The sequence below is a fragment of the Blennius ocellaris genome (assembly GCF_963422515.1).
Source record: "Blennius ocellaris genome assembly, chromosome: 1".
Lineage (NCBI taxonomy): Eukaryota > Metazoa > Chordata > Actinopteri > Blenniiformes > Blenniidae > Blennius > Blennius ocellaris.
In genome coordinates, this window is record NC_137650.1 from 31,211,335 (window position 1) to 31,232,084 (window position 20,750).

A 20,750-nucleotide genomic window follows, 5' to 3' on the forward strand; every position below is an offset into this window, starting at 1 on the left:
AACCCACAAGACCATCTCTATTTTTGAGTCATGAGAAGTAGGTTTTCATTTTCAGGTCATCTAGTACCTTTATTCTCTTTTCAAAAGCCACATGTTGACATGTTTCCATGCTGTTGATGTTGCAGCTGTGAGCTCAACATGTGGTATTTTAAGCTAAGAGTGCATATTTCTTGGTGGTACCTCCTGGCTTTGCTGCTGCAGGCTGGAGAGCTCTCTCTGGTAGAGGTCCGCAGCACTGGGGTAGACCTCGGGCAGCTGGGCGTCAGGGTTCATCAGCTCCTGCACCGTCTTCTCGGGCACGCCGGCTCTGATGGCGGCGTTGATGCGTTCGACAGCTTTCAGCACTACACAAGAAGTGAGGATTAAGTTAAGAGGGCAAAATGGAAGGAAGAACGAAAAGGCCAGCGGAGCTTACTCTTTAGATAGCCTTCTGCTATCCCGTTGGCCAAGTCCACGCCGCCCTGCAGCTCGTCTTTGGTCAGCGCTTCTCCTGGAGACACCTACAAAAGGCGGACGAGCAGGGATGTCACAATTTCTTGGCTAAATATAATCAATCGTCCATACAAATGAAAGCTGTGCCTACCTGCTCTTTGTTCTCGCGGTCACCCTGCAGCTGTTTGAGATACCAGCTTTTGTTTTGAGGCTGGAGATTTTGGATGCCCAGGGCCTTCAGCGCTTCGTACAACTTATCCTCATCGCCACTCAGCAGAGCGTTCTCAGCGGCACTCAGCGCGTTGCTCACTGAAAGAAAAAAAGAAGATCATGTGTGTTTATCCCTGTTACATGGGTGAAAATGTCAAAATGTGTTTACACACATTACAGGGGATCATTGCATGGGCCTAAAGGAAATTTCCCCAAGAAAAATGTTTAGAAATATATACAGATTTTTTTTAAAAAAAGAAAAAAAAGTTTTACGATTACAATACGGCAAAGTAGTAGAAATGGCTTAGCAAAAAGTGAAGTCTGCAACATGACAAGTTTCTGTCAGGCAAGGCCAGGCAAATGTGTTTGTAGATCAACATTCAAACACAGGGCAATTCACAGTGCTTTACAAAGAAATTAAAGAAATAGAGAAAAGCTTTACAAAGAAATAAATTAATAAAATAAACACAATAAAGCATAAAACCAATTATGAAGCTTTACCATTAGCATTAATCTTGCCAGAAGGCCATCAGGAGGTAAAACCTCCTGTACTATGACTTTTACCCTTTCTGGGCCTCGAGTCAAAGTCTCTGCTCCCATTCCTTCGTAGGCGTACAAGGAAATTAAAACCCCGTAAATAATACTTGGAATTTAGCTGCTTTTATAAGTATAACGAGTAAAACTGCCTAATTCTTTCATCAGGTACAAAGAGCAAAACCGTGAATTTAACCTGTCGTTCAAGTACAAAGAACACAATGTGTGTGTGTACATGTTTGTACAACGTTAATCTATGCAGACATTTATGTCATGACGACTTGTCTTCCTTCTGGGGACAGAAACCAGCTATCCACAATGAAACCATCACAGTTTTACAGCAATGACATGTTTTCAAGTTAGTCTAAGATCAGGGTTATTTGAGGGTGGGGCAGAGAAATCCTACCCTGAAACTGCCACCCCAGAAGTTCCGCCCGAGGTAGAAGTGTATCGAATAATTTAGTAAGTAATCAATCGGTTTACGCCACTACATTACGGAGAGGTCCCATGAGGGCAAGCACCATATTTTAGGTGGTGACATGTTGAAGATCAGACAGGTTAAAGTCAAGCAAATAGAGAAAGTCTCCAGGAAATGAATGGAAGTTGATGCACGTCCCCAAATGGCAACCAGTGTGTGTGTGTGTGTGTGTGTGTGTGTGTGTGTGTGTGTGTGTGTGTGTGTGTGTGTGTGTGTGTGTGTGTGTGTGTGTGTGTGTGTGTGTGTGTGTGTGTGTGTGTGTGTGTGTGTGTGTGTGTGTGTGTGTGTGTGTGTGTGTGTGTGTGTGTGTGTGTGTGTGTGTGTGTGTGTGTGTGTGTGTGTGTGTGTGTGTGTGTGTGTGTGTGTGTGTGTGTGTGTGTGTGTGTGTGTGTGTGTGTGTGTGTGTGTGTGTGTGTGTGTGTGTGTGTGTCACTCACCGTTGACCTGGTTGACGTTGCCCTGGATTTCAGCCTGCGTGAGGAGCTCGTCATAGATGTCTCTCTCTGCATCTGAATTCTCCATTTGCTGTTGAAGCAGATTAAATAAATCAAAAAATGAAGCTCAAGAATCCCCCGTTTTGTGGCTATTTCTATATTTCATAGACTTGAATTGACTCACTAGTGTGTGTGCCTCTTTTTTTAATATCCTGAATTTATTATCCCGATATGTTTTAATACATTTATGCCGTTCGTTTCTGGCTCTGTGACACCGTCAGACATCGTCTAAGCCTCTCACCCGTTTGCGTGAGTTGGCCACCTTCTCTCCTTTGGCCCGGTACAGCGTATCGTGGTACTGGCTGGCGGAGTTGGAATCCAGCTGGACCAGCATGGCGTTGGGGTTCTGCATGGCGGCCAGCGTTCCCTCCGGTACGCCGTGATCGATAGCCTCGTTGATGGCGATCACAGCAGCGTGCACTGACAATAGAGAGGGCGGATGATGAGTTGGCGTCATATCGATTTAGGCGGGTTTTTGATCTGTATTCCATCTTGTCTTGAAAGAGGAGATAGACATGTTTAAGTTATGACGGATGAAAAAACCTCTTCATTTAAAAAAAAAAAAATAGTATCAGTGATGCGCTTTCAAAACAACATTAACTATAAATAAGCTATACATATCAAATATTTGTACTTTTTTCTGATTTGAGATTCCTTCTGAATTTGTATTTATATTACAATTATGTTTTTGATAGAAATAGCCTTCAAATGTGTATTCTGCAAACTCAAAAATTTAAGACTTTATATCCATTTTGATTCACTATGAAGTTAGGCTTTCCTTAAGGAAACTACATTTCATAGATAGTTGCTAATGATTTGTGACATCCCTCTTATTTGTTGGTGCTTCTTCAGTTTGCTGTGCAGCACTTTGCAAGACTGGTTTTGATGCTTCACGAGTAAATCTATAATTTTTTCAAAGTCAATTAAAAATGGCTACCGCACAGTTTTCACTGCACAGATTTTGTTCCATCATTTATGTATTCCCTTTTGTTTTTGATCTTTAGTTATTGGTCTTTACTTTCTTTCTGCAACGGTTCTATCATTATTTCATTTCAGAGACACAAACACTAATAAATAAGATTTATATATATATATTTATCCCTATGAATCTGACATCGGAAGCCTTCTCACATGCTGCTTCGTCCACTGAGAGCTCATTGGCCAGGATGCCGCCAATCTTGCTGAAGGCGGGCATCTGGATGCCGTACTTTTCCAGCTCACTCTTCATGTTGTTAATCTCCTCCTCTGGGAGAGAGAAAGCAAAGAAGAAGAAGCAGATCCATGAAAAAAAACAAGGAAACAAGGGGGTGGGAGAAAGAAAGAAGGGGTAAGGGAAGCAGGGGGGGGAAACCATTCCAGGCTCATGTGTTATATTCAAGTTTCTCAGACTGGCTCCAGGACCGGGAGCTGAGCCGGAAAAAGCTCTAACAGTTGCTAATGACTTTCACATTTCCAGCAGCTCCTCCACGTTGAAGCCTGCCATGCTCTGTGCTCTCACTTCTGCTCTCCGGGTGCACACAAGTTCAGCAGATTCTTGAATATCATATTTGCTTTGGCGTCCCGGTGACATTTGTAATGTTCTGGAATCATTGCGACTTCACAGGGAGGGGATGAGGAAAACAGATGAACGCATGAGAGTTGAGGCTCAAACTTACCGGTGAAATCTACTTTTCCATAAAGATCCTGGATCTGAGGAGCCAAACCCAGCTTGAACAAGTACAGGCTGTAAAAAAAAAAAAATATGACAAATGGAAACTGATGTGAAAAAAAAAAAAGGACAACACAATGTGCAGCCAGAGGAGCAAACGTCAAACAAGAACAAGCTGGAGTGGCATCGAACGCAGGAACAATGAATGATGTATTGTGTGGGTTTTTCCCTTTTTAAAAAAAAAAAGTTGCACATAGTACTCCGGCAAAAGGGTGAACTTGAGAAGGTAATGGTGGTTCAAAGCTTCAGCAGTCAAAACCATCAGCAATATCAAAGTAAAAAAACATTATTTTATGGTAAAGAAACAGATGTTTGAATGCACATTATCTCCCTTTCACCCTACGTATATTTCAAAATCAATCAATATTAGTTACACCAATGCTTTCAGGACAAGCTGGAGTCAGTAGTTTTGCGTTAAGGTGAGAAGTACTCAGTTTGTCTATCAAAGCCTTGACGTGTTCTCAGATTCCTGCTTCAGCCAAAGAGATGTATGTAATCTTTGTCCAAGATTTTCTTGAAAAAAGTTTTTGAACTTATGCGTCATATAAATTTGAAAACGTGAATACATCTCTAAATAAAATGAGTGATTAAAAATTGACATGAATAACAGAAAAGGGCTGGCATTTTTTTTTTTTTTTTTTTTAACACTTGAGGAAATCGGTTTGGCAGCTGGATCATTGAAGACAAGACCCAATAAGAATGTGTTGACTTCTACAGCTGCTTTTTGTCCCAGCTGTGGTCAGCAGCCATCCAGAGGAGGATATGAGTGTGGGAGCGGAGGACTGGCTGTGAAACAATGTCCAACATTTAGATTTTACTGGAAGAAAACTGCAAAAATAAACAACACAGATAATCACCCACACAGGCAATTTTAGAATTTTATATATTCCAGTTTCCTCCCACAATACGAAGCCATCAGGTTACCTGCTGACTGCATTTTGGTGCGAATGTGTGTCTCTTGGTTATTGCCCTGAGATGAACTGGCTAACTTCTCCAGATTGCACTTGTCAGTGCACTTTTCAGTGTCAAATGCTAAAAACAGCAGTTGCTTGTCGCTGGTATTTCAAATTTCAGTACGCTGCCTCGAGGCTGCCTTGTTCTCTGCAAAACCATCTGCATCCACTTCACCTGAGCTGGAATGCTCTGATGAAACAAACTGTTCCATACCTCATATGCCACTAGATCCCCTTCTGTTGAAAAGCTGCACTGCTCACCTCTTAAACTGTCACAGACTGCCAAAACCATGGCTTTGACCTCTTGAACCATTCATACTGATTACTGACATTTCATTTGAATGTTTTTTAGTAGTGGTGATTTATTTTGCTTTAATTTCTTTTATTGAGTTTCCTCGCTATGCACGACACCAAAAGGTCTACTGTGGGGATGAAGACAGAGTGGAGTGAAAGCGCAAACCTGAGAGCATGTATGCAGTAGATGCAGCGCGGCATGTTCTTTCTGTCGTATATGTCTGTTGTCTCGGGGTAGAAGATCTGAAACACAGACGGGGAGAGAGGACAGTGGGTCGGTGCATCACGCCATCATGTCGCAGCATGAGTGCAGGCGTGATTTGGGATATTAGCTCAGATGAGAGATTACACAATATGAATGTGCAGCCACACGCCCTGGTACAGACTCAGTGGTGCAACCGGGAGGAAAATTTTGAGTTAGCAGCAGATTTTTTTTTTCACTGCTGCCGATCGATGATATTTTTGGCTGAAGCTTCAAAAAAATGTTTTATTCTTTTTCCCCACCACCATAATGACAAGTACTCAGTGTGCCCTAAGCTGCGCATCTTTGAGAGGGTGGAAACTTCTCAGAGAGGAACTTTCACAACATCACATCTCTGCCGACTGCTTTTAGGGCGAGTCCCTTTAAGGGGATCACAGGCAGCGAAATAAGAAAAAAAAGAGAAATAAATACTCTATAAATATACTGCAAACATTTTTCTTTCAAAGAATACCTGAATACATTTAGCAACATCCAGGAAGCCGCTGGATTCACGTCATCATTCTACGTTATGACACTTCACTGAGTGGAAACGCTTATAAACTGAGTAATTCATGACCACCATGGGCTGGTATTTTATTTCACTGTTGGTAAAGGGGAAAAAGAGTGGCTTACGTAACTGACAATGTTTCATAGGGCGTAATATTTTGTACTACTACTATTCACATATTATATGAAGAGTTATCCTAAAATGGCCCGTTGGTCTGTTCCATCGAAATATTACAATGTATTTGTTTTAGTATTTTGGTTTGACAACAAAGTATCATGAGGAATCAGAATCTTTTAAATCACAAAATCACATTGTTTTGAGAATTTAAAAAGTGCTTTACATATCATTTAATGTTGTTTATAATCAACCCATTATGACTCATTCTAACTATAAATAATTATTGTTTTTCAAATCAACTTAATTCTTTATCTCTCCATTGGAGAAAGAAGATTTTTGTGTTGGGTATTTTTTTTTTTTATAATAATTTAGTATTTGAAGAAAATATCTCAATCCTGCTTATTTGATAATCTTCACTTTCAAGCTATATTTGAACACCAAAGCTTGTAAAATGTAGTGAAAAGTATCTCATACAAGAGTTTCCCGTTGCACAACTGGACAATCAAAACAAATCTACAATTAAAAGCCAGGTTATAATGTGAGAACAAGCTATTCTAATGAGATCACATCAATGCATTTAAGATTCAAGAGAGAAAGACAATTTTACACCCAAAGTCATGCTTTGGAAGTAAAATACTGACCAATGAATATATAAGAAATGGGATTATTTTACAACAAAGGTTAAACATACATTAACTGCTTTACATTCAATTATAAATGTTGTGAACACTTTTTGACTTTATATTGGTCGGACTGTAAACTTGGTTGCGGGTCGATTTGTGTGTGTGTTCTGTGTTTGAATGCGAGACCCTGATGGACGTAGAGCCACACTCACCTTCGGCAGCCCCTTCGCCGCCATGGCGTTGAGCCACTGAATGACATTGTCCGTGTGTCTGAAATGAAGACCTGTCGCCTATGAAAGAGAAGCAGAACAAAGATGTCGTTCACTTCTTTTTAACAGGGCAACCGGTAGCTGTTACAAAGTAACACTTTACACCAATTCTACACACACATGATATGTGCACTTAAGATCTGCATGTTTTCACCTTATAACGCGTCTGCTCGCGGTCGTAGATCTTCTTGAGGGAAACGGTCTGCGGGGCGAAGAAGTTTCCCAGTTTGGCCAGGTAGACGCCATTCCTCAGCCCCTCCTCCAGCTCCGTGGTGGGAGGCAGCTCCTCGTCCAGGCAGGCCTCCATCCATCTGTGGGGACAGAGCGGCATGCATGAGTCGCGTGTGATAGCAAACACGGCATGGAAACACTCATAGCTGTTTATTTACCGGTTTAATTACGGTCGTTGAAAACACAGAAAAAGGAAAAGTACCGTCTTTGATTAAAGGCAAAATCTGCTATAATTACAGAAAATTAAACAATGTTTGGCTATATATTCTAAATGAACCTTATTTAATTGTTTTTCGAACTGCTCATTGACTAGAAGTCTTTGTTCATGCATTGCCATTTACAACCTTATCATTTTGCCCCAATTCTAATCTGCCAAACAAAACTAATCATGGATGTCTCCAGTCACCATGTTATCACAAACAGCTGGGAACACTGGAACAATCGGGTGGCTCGCAGGAGCAGAGATACAACAATATTAATACAATGAAAGCGTTGGTAGTTCAGTAAAAGCGAAACACAACAGGAGTGAGTTGGGGGAAAAAAAGGCTTTACACCTTTTGTTAAGGAGGGCGAGGCTGCGTGTTTGAAGTTTATTACAACAAAGGTATTCAAATAGTATGCAGTGTGCCTATTATCATTTTAAGTGGTTACACAAGTTTTCAGGATGCAGTTATTTGAAGTATGTGAAGTAATATTTGATCTAAATAAAAAGATAAGCTGCAAAGTTTCAAGTGACCCCGAGGTCAACAAAGCTTATCTACTTTAAGAAAAATGTATAATTTTAAGCAACAAAGGCAGCAAGAGAGTAATAAGAGAGCTTGATCCTTCACAGAGACCTGATTGTGGTAATGTGGTAAAAAATAAACAAAAGAGCAGGTCCTTCTTTACTGTGAAAATGTAATCAAATAAAATTTATCAAACTGCTAATGGTGCAATTCATCAACATTAAAAAACTTAGCGTGTATAAAATACTTTTTTGAATGAGGGTAAATGGTGTTACAAAGGGTGACATCCCCGCTCTAATGGTGAATTCCCCAGCTCGGTGGATAAACGCTTTTTAATCCAACACAGTCTTCAATGACTGATGTTTCACAACAAACTCCTAACCTGGCCTGTGGTAACCTCTCAGGGCTCCCAGCATTCCTCTTGTGTGACATTTCATTTGTTGCAGGTCGTACTGCGGAGTCACATTCCTGCTGTGCCCGTGTCGGCTCCCAGCCACAGATGGGGGCACGCTGAGCTCTCACACCGGGATCGCCACAGCAGACTGAATTCCACCATCAAATGGCATCACCGTCCAGTAACTACACTTACAAACAGCCAGCTTTTGTTTAAAAAAAAAAACCCCAAAAAACACACAAAAAAAACACTTGTTTTATGGCGTCTTCTCAGAAAGAGATCAATCTTTCTAATGCAGAACAAGTTTCTTTTACAGCAAACGTACTTGAACCCATCCCGACTGGCTTCCAAATTGTTGTTGATTTCGGAACATGTAAACATACTTTATAGTAGCTAAGTGCGCAGCTTATCGTGTCTCGCGCATGAACGGCAGCTCCCTCTCCTGAAGGATATTTAGGTGTGGGAGCGGCTTGGCATTCAGGCCCGTTTCCTGCCCGTCTGGCAGTGACATCATTTACGCAGGATTTCTCACTGTACGGTCACAAACGGATCACCTCCACTACAGCTGCATTTAGCAGGCGTCACAGGAGCAAAACAAACTCTTGAGGAATGTCTGTGGTCACTTGTGTGAATCTGAATGTGGCTACACCAAACAAGCAATCTTTTAATAAAAGGGGATTGAAATGACTGTGTTGTATTTGGTTCTATATAAATAAAGTTGCATTGAATGTAATTGAATTTGTTTGAACAGTAAGGCGATTAATCCATTAGCTTATTTTTAGAATTCCGGCTGCTTCTTTACGGAAAGAGTCAGAATCACTGAGATCAACATATTCATTGGATACAGTTTTTTTTGTTTTTGTTTTTTTTTTACCAGATGTGCTTCCTGACACAGCCGGAGCAGTTAGGGGATAAGAGTCTTGCTCAGGGACCCACAGTGATGACCAGGCATCAGTGAGGCTTAAATCATTGAACTTCTGTTTAAGCTTGCTGTTATTGTTGATACTTGCACATGCATAAGACCTTATTACAACGACTGTAGTACTCTGTACCTCTGAAAAGTTGTGTTTTCTTCATGTGCATGGAGACAGTGTGTTATTGTTATACTCTGAAAGACTTTTGATTTCAATGCATTTGTATATTAACAAGAAACAAATAAAGACTGAAAACGAACAGCCCAAATGCAGTGAAGGTTTACAGTTACAGTTGTATTGTTGCAGCCACTGAACAATAACTATAGAAAACTGGATTACAGGTCATCATAAGCCTTTTCCCACCTCAGTTTTGTTTGTATATTCATTAACAGTAGCATGCAGCTCGGCCTATGCACTGCGTCATTAAGGTCACAAACTATCAGCTCCGATTATGAAAACCTTGAGTTTATCATTGGTTGTGAAGAATTTCCCAGTGAGGCCAAACATGGGCTTTTGAAAAAGGCAAACAGTCTCCCCTCTTTTCATCTGCCTCAGGAAACACTCCCACTCTTTAGTAACTGAGGTCTTTGTCAGGCAACAACAAGGTTAACTATTTCCTGAGTGAGATTAAAAGATTCCTTTCCTGCTGCAGACAGACCCCCACCTCTGACAAGCACACACATGCATTTGTAACCACAGGAAGAGCCGTGTAGACCTCCACTGACTGTCTTCAAATACAAACTGTCCAATTCTTTGAACAGGGCTGGACTTTTATGGATTTCCCAAGTTGTAATTCCTTGCTAAGACTCTTGGTCCTGGAACAGATATATGAAGACACACTCACGCCTACGCTGCAGTGTAAAGGGCAGCTCAGCCGCAGCTGAAACAACTTCCCTCTCAGGAAGTCGTGACATGGGCTCTGCAGACAGACCTGCTATTGAGGCCGAAGTGACCGACCCCATGGTCTGCCAACCAGGAACAAACCTCGGCTTTCACTCCACAGAGGAGCAGTGAAAGGCTCCATAAAGGCTGCGAAGTAATGGCTCTTTTATCGGGGCAACACACCCTTCCCAGGGAAGCACAAACACGGACACACCCTTCACTTAAACCAGTGAGAAATGCAGCTATGATCGGGATTCGCGAATGTCACCAACAACGGCAAAACAGCAGCCAAACGAAATGTCAAACAAAGTGTGCTGCCTTCACAGGCATGTTGACAATTTCAAAAACACAGCCACAAATATAAACGCATTGTTTGGTATCTTGGGAATTACTGCCAAGTAAATAACAAGCCACATCTGAGATAGGAACCTAAAATATCTTCCTCAGGGACACGTTATCTAAAGGTTGATGCGACATAATCTCATACCAGAAAGAGTCTAACTTCAAACAAGTATAATAATACTACTAATACTGATAATAATAACAATAACAATATCCCAGTTGTTATGATTTCATTGACGTTATTAAACTATCTTGCAGATTTCTACAGTTTGGTAAAAAAAAAAAAACATGACTATTTCTGTTTCTAACTTTTGTAATAGCATATAAAATGCAGTTTCATTTCACATTCACACTGAATGAAGTGTCAACATGTGGCGAAACAATATGAAATAGGAATATTTCACACACCATCCAACTTTCTGATTCTGATTTAATTATTAAACACGATCTGGACCCGGACAAGTGGCACAACAGATGTGTCTGTGGATTAGACATTGAGCTTTTCTTGGTTTTGTTTCTTCCTTTCTTTTATGTTCAACTCACAATTATGAGACAGTGAGGTTTTTTTTTAAAGTAACACTGCATGTCACTGGTCAGGGGTATATGCATCTTCATGTAAATAATCTGAATTGTTTCTTTTAAACCTCCCAACTTCAAACTGTTTCAATAATGCAGTGCTAGAATTAGATGTACTTTATTGTAAATTACAATTACAGATTTAAACTTAATAAAATCTACATTTTCATCCTGATGTAAATAGAACTCCACAGTTGCATTGCTACTCACAAAGGCATGATACTTATTCATATATATTTATATTTTTGGGAAACCTTCCCTTCCATTCCCTTTTCATCATCAGATCATGCATGTTTCAGGAAGCTGAAGTCCAGCCAGAGTTCAGAGGTCAGTCGAATAGGAAGAAGTCTGCTAGTGACCAATGTCTCTCCAGGAAGACAGGCCGACTCCCTGCCAACGGATGAGCCGCAACTGATCTCGAGGTACATCCTCTGTTTTCCTTTGCTACTGAAAACTAGATCTTTAGCGACCACAGTTTCCCTAAAGCACAACTTTAACACAGTGTTGCTGCACGTTGGCTGCAGGTGGTACGTTAACTGAAGATGAAGAAATTCTGTGCTTGTATTATGTACTTCCTCTTTCACAGGGTTTCACGCCGATGAAGTGTTTCCTCAACCAGTTAATGTTTAGCGAGATCATATAAGCTTTTACCGACAATCTAAAAGACTAATTTCGCATTGCCCTATTGCTCTTACGCAATGAGCAAATAGAGGTCAGCAGCCATTGTTTGGATCACAACCACTTCATCTAAAAAAAAAACGTTTAAAAAAATCCCATTATGTGATCTTGATTATTAATTAATTTTCTATATAGAACATGAATAACTTTAAAAAAAAGCTGTATTTTTCAACCAAACCTAACAGGATTATCATGTGTGAAATACTTTCTCCCATCACGGATTTGTAAGGTACTAATAAAAACACCGACTTTATTTTCAAACGCAATAAATCAGAGCCATTGTTCCACAAGCAGCACCACAGTTCTGAATCCTGTCTCGTAAAAATAAACATGATGAACAATGTTCCCTCGGCTTCCCGCACTGATTTTGTGGCATTGAAAACCAGATTGCTCCAGGTTATCAGACATCCTGCCAGGCGAGAAGCAAAAACAAAGCTTCTCAACCCACGAGGTGAACCGGGTCAAAGAGAGAGGTCTGCAGTGCTTGATATTATTTTGATGATGGGTTGATTGACAAAAAAACAAAAGGGAACTCAAGACTTCCAATTGCTGGAACCTCAAAGGAAACCTTCCAGCATGATGCAAGTTTAATGTGCTTGAGCCGGGTGTTAAAGCTACCTGCTATTTTATACCTTCAATAAGGCCTCAAGGCTAATTTTATTGCGAACCGAAGACATTGTTTCTCTGACATGAAAGCGCAATCTGCCATGTCACCATGTGGAGCTGGTCATCGATATTTCCATTATTTTTGGTTTTTCCAATACATTTGACCAGAATAACTGAACTGGACTGGATATTTGGTGTTCCCCTTATATCCAGTTAAACATCACACTATATTTGCTATTTAAGTCATCCACAAAATAATAAGCTTGCCAGTCTCACCATATACAATCAGTTAAAGGCTGAATTGACTGAAAACAGATACTTCTTTAAATGAAACCGTGAGGGAATGAGCTTATGATGAAAAAGAAATGTGGGAATTTGTTGCTTTGTTGTACCATAATAGTACTTCAAATACCTTTATGTATCTGAGCTGTTTGGTAAACACATAAAGCCACAGTAATTGTGCTATCAGACATTATGCAAGGCCTGATGACGTATCAACTGATAATAATATAACCCACATTTAGACTGTGGGTAGAATCCCTTTAATCTGTATTTTGTTTATATAACTGTTGAGTAATGAAGGTCATGTCTTAACAATCAAGCAACATCGAAGCAAAGCTGCAGTCGAGTGAACAATTGAACGAGCTCTACAAGATGCTATTTTTAGACAACAGATGGACTGAAGTGTGATGGAAAGCAGGAAAAGGCAGAGTAACAACATCAATGCACAAGGTGTCAGAACATTTCAACAATGCTCTGTTCTGAATTGCCGCCTCCTTTATAATCATCGTCCATGTGTCCTTGAGAGAAAATAGCAGGAAGTGCCGTGTCACCACACAAATCATGTGCGGTAACCGTTATCTTATCAACATCGAGGTAGGGACACTCTCCCTGTCCTGTTGTCTGCTACACGCCTCTTCCATTGTGATGAGTGAAATAAACACTTTGATGGAAGTGACATTTGACATTCTGAGATTAAACAACCAGCATTCGTCACAAGCCAGTGGGAGAGTTCAACTTAAAGCTTTGCTTCATTTAAGAAATGACGAAGAGATGGAATACTAATGAAAAGAGATGATAGAGAGCCAAGTTTGTTCATTACATGCTTTGCTGCAACGCTGGAATCTGTGCACCATCCGCCCTCGTCCCAGCCCCAGAGCAGACTGACTCACAGAGTACCTGTCAGATCTCTGTGGCCCTGAATCAATATCACACCTCAGACTAACAGACTCAATATCAATCGGCAGGTACACCGACTGTAACAACACTTCTTTTAATCACCCATACATCTCTTGCTTCATTAAACGTGAGCTGATTAGCCAACGAGAAGTGAGCATTGCTTAATAGAACCAATTTAATCGCACCGTTAATGATACCAAAATTATCGCTATGAGGATGTAGGAAGGACCTCTTCATTAATTTCAAGTTGAACATCATTGAAAAGGTACAAAAAAAAATAAAAATACCATGTCGGCAAGAGTCATATCGCAACTTTATTACCATCATGCAACATTTGTAAGATACATATTGTAGTTCAATGATTGAACTGCAATATGTTTATTGTTGGATAATATTGTTGGATATCAGACGGAGCCCGAGTGGACGGCATTGTGTCGACAACTGAAGCAACATTATTTAAACATCCAGGAAAATAATTACCACAAACAACTGCTCAAATGTTGAACTAAAGTCATGCAGGCTCAATAACTGCAGTGTAAATACAGGACTTGCTTTTTATGTTTTTCTTGATAATGAAAATGTATGTACAGTAGGTATGATCGTTTGTGGCCATATATATATATATATATCTCTATATATATATATATATAAAATCAACCTCTGCTTGTGTTACATGAACTGTTCGTCATTCTGAAATGAAACAAATGCAAATCTTGACAGGTACAGTCATGTCGGCTCACTCGTCACAATTAATCTGTGATAGGGAAGAGCAAGTTTCAACTGTAATATACTCAACCGAATAATAAAATGGCTCATCTCATCTTGCTCCAATATGTTTACTTTTGTGATTACTAACTTGTTTTCTGCATACATTGGTGTGCATGCCAGGTAAATAGAAGGCCTGTTCAAACAATCAGTAAAAATGTGCTTATATCCAGCTGTTTATAAAGGAAAATTGTTATTGGCTTCCATTTGGTATAATTTAAGACTTTTATCAAAGTCTTTTCTTTTCTATCAATTTGTGTGCAAGCTGTCACAACCTTTGGCCCACTGCCTCCCTTTGAGAACAATTATCCATCAGAGCTGACCTGCTGCGTTACAGCTATTACTGTCTCCTGCTGAGTGCAAATACCAGCTGAGGTCCGACGTACAAGGCTGTAATAACAGAAAGCCAAGCAGCCTGGGTCATGCAGACCTGCCGACCACAGAGGAGGTAAGAAGGAGGGGCCGGTGAAACTGCTGCCTCAGCCAAAGACAGCCTCTATCGCTCCATCGGATTCAAAGACTGTTTGTTTGCCGTGACAGAAATCCAAACTGGAAGGGTAACTTGCAGTGTTGGGTTTCACCAGAGGACCAGGTGAGAGACGCCGTGGAGGAGGGGCGGGACGATTCCTGCAGGGCCTTTATGGAGCCCTGATCCCTCTCCCTTTTCATTCCTCCTTTCATTCCCGCATTCTTGCCTGTTTACTGCCAACCCCGGTGACTCAGGGCTGTTTTCTGGGAGGCCTCGCCGTCTCCTAGGCAGCAGCCACCAGGTAGCACTCACACCAGAATGAAAATACACCCTTCATTACATTGTGATTTCTGAAGCACTTTTACAGTGAAGTCCACAAAACTAGAAGTTTCTATAAAGAGGAAACACACGCTCCTAGACAGAACAAGCACACACTCACACAGAAAGGCCCTTCAGCAGGACTCCCACCAGGATTTTTTGTTTTTTTTTGCTGCTCACAAAGCAAGAAAATCTTTGCTAAAAGATGCATGATGCAATTAATTGTCCATTGGATTTCAAGCAAATATTAGGAACTATTATAGACATTGCGCTGTCGGCTTGTTTGTGTGACATGAATCCTTTTTCTCAGTCGTGCGCCGTCCCGTAAAAACGTCTGTAAGGACTTCAGCGTCATGCCGATAGCATGTTAACATGGGGAACGTGTGCCTGCTTGCTGGCCAACGGTTACATGTCACACCCCCACAGTGAGCTCATATGTAGACAGGTCTGTAATACAGCCTACAATAATATTGTTTAATATTATATGATTGCACCTTCAGAGAGAGTCCTTAAATTTCAATGAGCTGTGCACTCACTCTTAAAGTTTAGACTTGCTGAATATTAAATCATGTATATCTATTAACATTGCAGTTGTTTTATTGTCCTTTTAAGGAAATATCCATGTTTCAAACCAAACACTCTTTTTTGCACTTTCCCCACAATGAAAAACAACAGAGAGTTAATCACATTGGTGGTTCAGTGACCAACCAATCATTTACAACTCTGCTCATTTAGGAGTCAGCAGGTTAACGCAGTGATCCCAGTCTGTCACCCGAGATCAGATCGTATCGTCTTGAGAAGGCTTTGTTCATGTGCCGCTGTTCTCCTCAGAATAGCACGATGTCTCGCTGTGATACTACATAATATTTATTGCAACGGCACCTCTTCACTAGAGTGCTTGGAAACTTTTAAAAAACAGGAAATTACATGCGAGTGGCCAGAGCGTAGAGAGGAAGTGGGCCAGTTGAGGAGGGGGAATGAGAAGAAAGGAGCTTCTGCAAACACTGAGAATAAACCTCCATCCTTAGCTGAACATGGGAATTTCTATTTAAATACTTGAGCCTTTTTTTAGCCGTTGCACCGACTTGAAATCCTTCCATTCTGCACTGCTCGCATGTTTTTCTTCTCAACTTCTGCGAATCCTCTTTTCAGTATTGCGGCCGGGAGACGAGAAGCAGCAATGAGGGAGGGGAACCTCGACAGCACGATACGAAAGACTCGGCTGTGCATGATGGATTACAGATAAAACACAGATTATCTCTACGTTTGCTGTGATGGATTATCTCACTGTGCCTGTGCAAATGATTCCTCCTGAAGGGAAGATTAAAATATGGACACGTTGCACAAAGCAGCAGGCTCTCTCATATGAAACAAACTAGTAATGTAAGTAGTGACACAGCATTGCCTGACTATCATGATATTAGAATAAATGGTGACGAGGAAAAGTCTGCACGTCACAGTTTGCACGTCTCAAGCTCGGGAAGGTTGAGGAGAGCGAATTCTTTGTATTTTATTTCAGAGACGGACATCATGAGAGGAGCAGATTTGAGGTGCATTTTACTGCCGGATTATAAGCTTTGAAGCTTGAAACTAAAATATGAAGCAGCAACAATCAAGTCAACTTTGTAAACCTAATAGCATTAAAATGATTAATGACTAGCAATTTTTAAAATGCAAGTTGAACATTACACTAAACACTAGCTGACATTGTGTAGTGTAGCATGATATTCATGACTACTTTATTCAAAGACAGAAAAAATCTTTATGCGATTTAAAGTAGATTTCTTATTTTAGCATGAAATATAGATTACTTTAATTTTATCATTGCTGTAACGGCAGAAGAACACATTACAAAGTCATTGTGAAAATTACATTTCCAGTCCCCCCATGTTGAAATATTGAGTAGACTTCTTAAATTAGATTTTCCATGTTCAATCAAGTTAGGATTTGTGTTGTGCAAGTTACAGAATGTAATAATTGATTAAAGTTACAAAATCTCTGCTTAATGAGCCTCATGGGAGTGTTACTATTTATAATAGCCTCTTTCAGATGTGCCCGTCTTTTTTATATGGACATTAAGGTTATGCACATATAAGGCAAAATTATTATCATAGCAATATCAATATTTACAATACTCACACTGCAAAATTAAATACATTGATATAGATTAATTCTGTTTCAATTCATTGTTCATCTATGCTCTACATGAACATATGGGACTTTATGAAAGAAACTACAGAAGAGAAATCAACGACAAACGGCTGAGATACCACCAACATGCAGACAACACTTCAAAAAAACCTTTTTTGTATCTCTTTATATACGACAACAACTTCTTGAGTATGGTCACCAAGGTGAAACTTTTTGAAAATGCGACAATAATAAAAAGGGAAAATGGAACTTTCTATAAACACGCCGTGTAAACATTGGAACCGCAGCGACTGAGTAAATAGTTCATCTATACAGGATTGACAATAATGTTTGCCTCCAGAGTGTCATGACTCCAAGTCTATATTCTCCTGGGACTTGGTATTTTTATAGTTGACTGTCACCGTAATAACAATTCAACTTGGGATTGTTCACAGCATACTGTTTTCTGCACACACGTCGCCCGACATGAAAGCAACAACATTTTCAATGTTTCCGCAGCTTCTGCGTAAACACACCGTTTTCAAAATGTTAACGTGTACGTTTCTGAAACGAAAATGCAAGAGCAATGTGTTTTCACACAAAACCTTGTGTAAACTGGGCCAAAGAAAGGAACGCCAACAGCTATTTGAGGCTGCTAATTTACCACATGTACTGTGAATATAGGCTAATGCTAATCTTACCTAAAGTCAGAAATCTTTCATGTTGCTGTCAGGAGGAGCAGCTCAAGATCAATGCAGTTACCTGGAGTTTAGTGAAAGTTAAAAAGACCTTCTCCTCAGGAAAGACAATAACTGATCATTTTTCAGTGGGCAGGGCAAAGAGACAGCAGCGCTGCAGCATAACTACTGTTTTAATTTACAACGAAAGCAAAGACAAACAAACAACTGTATTTTACATGCCACTTTCTAATGCGTTCCTCAAGAGTTCAATCTATGTCAGCTGTTGGCGCTGTTAATGAATTACACTCCACTGTGTAATTTATTTACCCAAACAGCAGCTTCCTGTCCCAACTCTCCTCATGCTTTAGTGGCAGCTACATCAAAAAAGTGTCTATAAAAATGCAAAGATTCTCATTTTGTCTTTCTCACCAAGTGCATCTCTGTCAGAGTCTACATATATTTGCAGTCCAACCTGTTGGTTGCACAAACAAACACATCAACACAGTGTGTCACTATGACTTCACCGGAAAGGACTGCAGCTGAGGTACGACACGCAAGAACTGTAACATCACCTCGATGCACAGTGAAAAACAGCTATATCGGTCAAAACTGGCGAGAAAAGAAACCTGTCCAAACACACGTAAACTCTGCTGTTACTATAGCAACAGTAGATTGACACTGACTGTACTTGCAAAGTCCTGCAAAGGAGAGCATTGTCCCGGATGCCATCGATCAGAATTGAATCAGGGTGCAAAGATGTCCGAGAAACTCCCTGGCATTAAAAAGCAAACAGGTTAATTGAGAGATAAAGAACCAGATATATACACAAGTAAATATTTGTTTTTATCAGTACAAAACATTTCCTTTATCTGCACATGAAAGATTGTTCATCCAGAGTTTGAGTTTTGAAAAAATGTTTTACTGTGGTTACAGCTGGGGAAGGATTCAGCAGGATTTCATCCTAAATGCCATAACAAATCGAAAACTTTCCTTACAGGCTCGTGTTTCCTTGTACAAGGGGTGACTCAGAGTACAACACCGCGGGGGCATTTCTGTTTCCAATAAGGAATCTCAGAAAACTTGCGACACAACAAACACATGTGGCCATAAGGACACATTAATGACAACACAACACAAAAGTGGGTTGTAGGAAAAAATAAATAAATATATATATATATATATATATATATATATGATTCCACCTGTTTATCAGACTGTTGCGTGAGGCAACAATTTATGTTAAGAAATTGGAATACAACACATCAATGTTGGTTCTTTGTTCAAGGCCTAAACGTCACTGCAAACTAACAATCAGCTGTCTGAGTGTAGGAGGGAATGGAAAGTTCATGATAATGGCTCACAGTAAAGGGATAATGACTACAGTGTGCGTACATGCAGCTGCTGTTGAGACACAACAGGCACAATAAGTAAAAATCAATAAGCTCCCTGCTGGAAAAAGACACAGGATATCTTTGCCGTCTTTTGTGACCGCTTATTTGAACATAAAAAGCCTATGCTCTGTAAATGGGTCAGCATTTAGTAAAGAAAGAAAGCCCAACTATAGACGAAAGGAATGGTCACAAGATGGGAACCTCCTTTCATCGGTGTGACTTGTATTTCGATGCCACACCCGCTCCAGGATGCTGTGGCGCCCTGAAGCCGCTCCACTAATACCAGCTCTCGTTAGCGTTACACATCTCAACCAACACGACCCACTTCACCAAACCCAGTTTATGCAAACAATGATGCTTCCTTTCCAAACACATGATTCATACTAGGGCTGCATAATATCAGGTAAACCTGCAATACGACATAAGGTTACATCCTAAATTACATTATTCAGAGACTGTTTCAATGTTTATAGCATTAATGAATAGTTCACCCAGCTCTACCTTCATCTTTAACTTTGCAGGTGTATTTTCAAAAAGTTCCAACCTGTTGTATTCTGTAAAGGGCCATGGACCTCTGAAGGTCCGACCCCGTTGGGATCGGCTCCAGGCCCCTGCAACCTGCTGGACGAGTGAGCTATAGAGAACATCTGAATAAATAGATGCCTTGTCTACATTTGTTGACATAATTGACTTTCTAGCAAAGGGGAGATGTTGTTTGTATCATAAGGTATCAAAAGGGATCAAAATCGCAGAAAAGATGCTTCTTGACTCAAAAATACAGCTGGACATTAAACTTGAGTCGCTGCAAGACAAAATTTATATTTCTTACAAAAACAATTATGATTAAAAAAGAAATTATCGGGTACAACACACATGAGGTGTTCATTGTAATTTACAGTTTGATTATCAACTATTAAAATGGAAAGTGGACCTGGACACACCTGAAAACAGTCACTCGTGACCCCACCCACTTTAGGTCGACGATTCCCAACACCGGTGCCGGATGAATCGTTGCCCTCGTGCTTTAGCCGTCTCCTTGCTTCAGCATGTCTCATTCAAACATGTGCAACACTTATTGTTTTCGGCACTTTTTCCTCTAAAATTATAGGCATCGATAGGAAAAAGAAGATATGTGCTGTCAAAAGTGATCGATGGTAATGTGATCTCCACCCTCATTTTAAGATCAAAATTCAAATTCAAGCCACTGTGACATACAGTAGTTTCGCAATTTAGGCAACAGCACATATAAGACCAGTCATTTTCAAAATGGCATAATTTTTCCTCCAAATCCCTGAACTTTCATGAAATATCGAGGTAAAAAGTGAACCCTGTCATTTAAATACTTTACAGAAAACACTAATTAGACACCACCCCAGCTTGGACAGATCTCTGTGTGCTGTAAATACACCCGAGAGTGAACCACTTACACACACGCACACAAAAACCTTCTTCATAGTGTTTCTCATCACTTTCCTGCTGTCAGAGGACGGATACCACAGATGGCAGGCAGCTCAAAGACCAACAGCGGCGTGCGCAGTGATGTGGTAAATGAAGTGTTTGAGGAGTTAAGGGGGCAGGAACAGGAGGGAGGATGATACTGCTGCTGCAG

General features: G+C 40.4%; 1 protein-coding gene across 1 annotated transcript in view; it reads right to left on the reverse strand.

The window, feature by feature from the left end:
• Window positions 1–20,750, reverse strand: part of iqgap1 (IQ motif containing GTPase activating protein 1) — a 51,326-nt gene that overhangs the window by 22,131 nt on the left and 8,445 nt on the right. The window contains exons 3-12 of the mRNA XM_080495848.1: window positions 7,016–7,172; window positions 6,805–6,882; window positions 5,270–5,346; window positions 3,804–3,871; window positions 3,280–3,393; window positions 2,390–2,568; window positions 2,092–2,179; window positions 584–741; window positions 416–500; window positions 181–344 (exon numbers count right to left, since the gene is read on the reverse strand). Of these exons, the coding sequence (XP_080351974.1) occupies window positions 181–344; window positions 416–500; window positions 584–741; window positions 2,092–2,179; window positions 2,390–2,568; window positions 3,280–3,393; window positions 3,804–3,871; window positions 5,270–5,346; window positions 6,805–6,882; window positions 7,016–7,172 (1,168 nt within the window). The remainder of the gene's footprint in view (window positions 1–180; window positions 345–415; window positions 501–583; window positions 742–2,091; window positions 2,180–2,389; window positions 2,569–3,279; window positions 3,394–3,803; window positions 3,872–5,269; window positions 5,347–6,804; window positions 6,883–7,015; window positions 7,173–20,750) is intronic.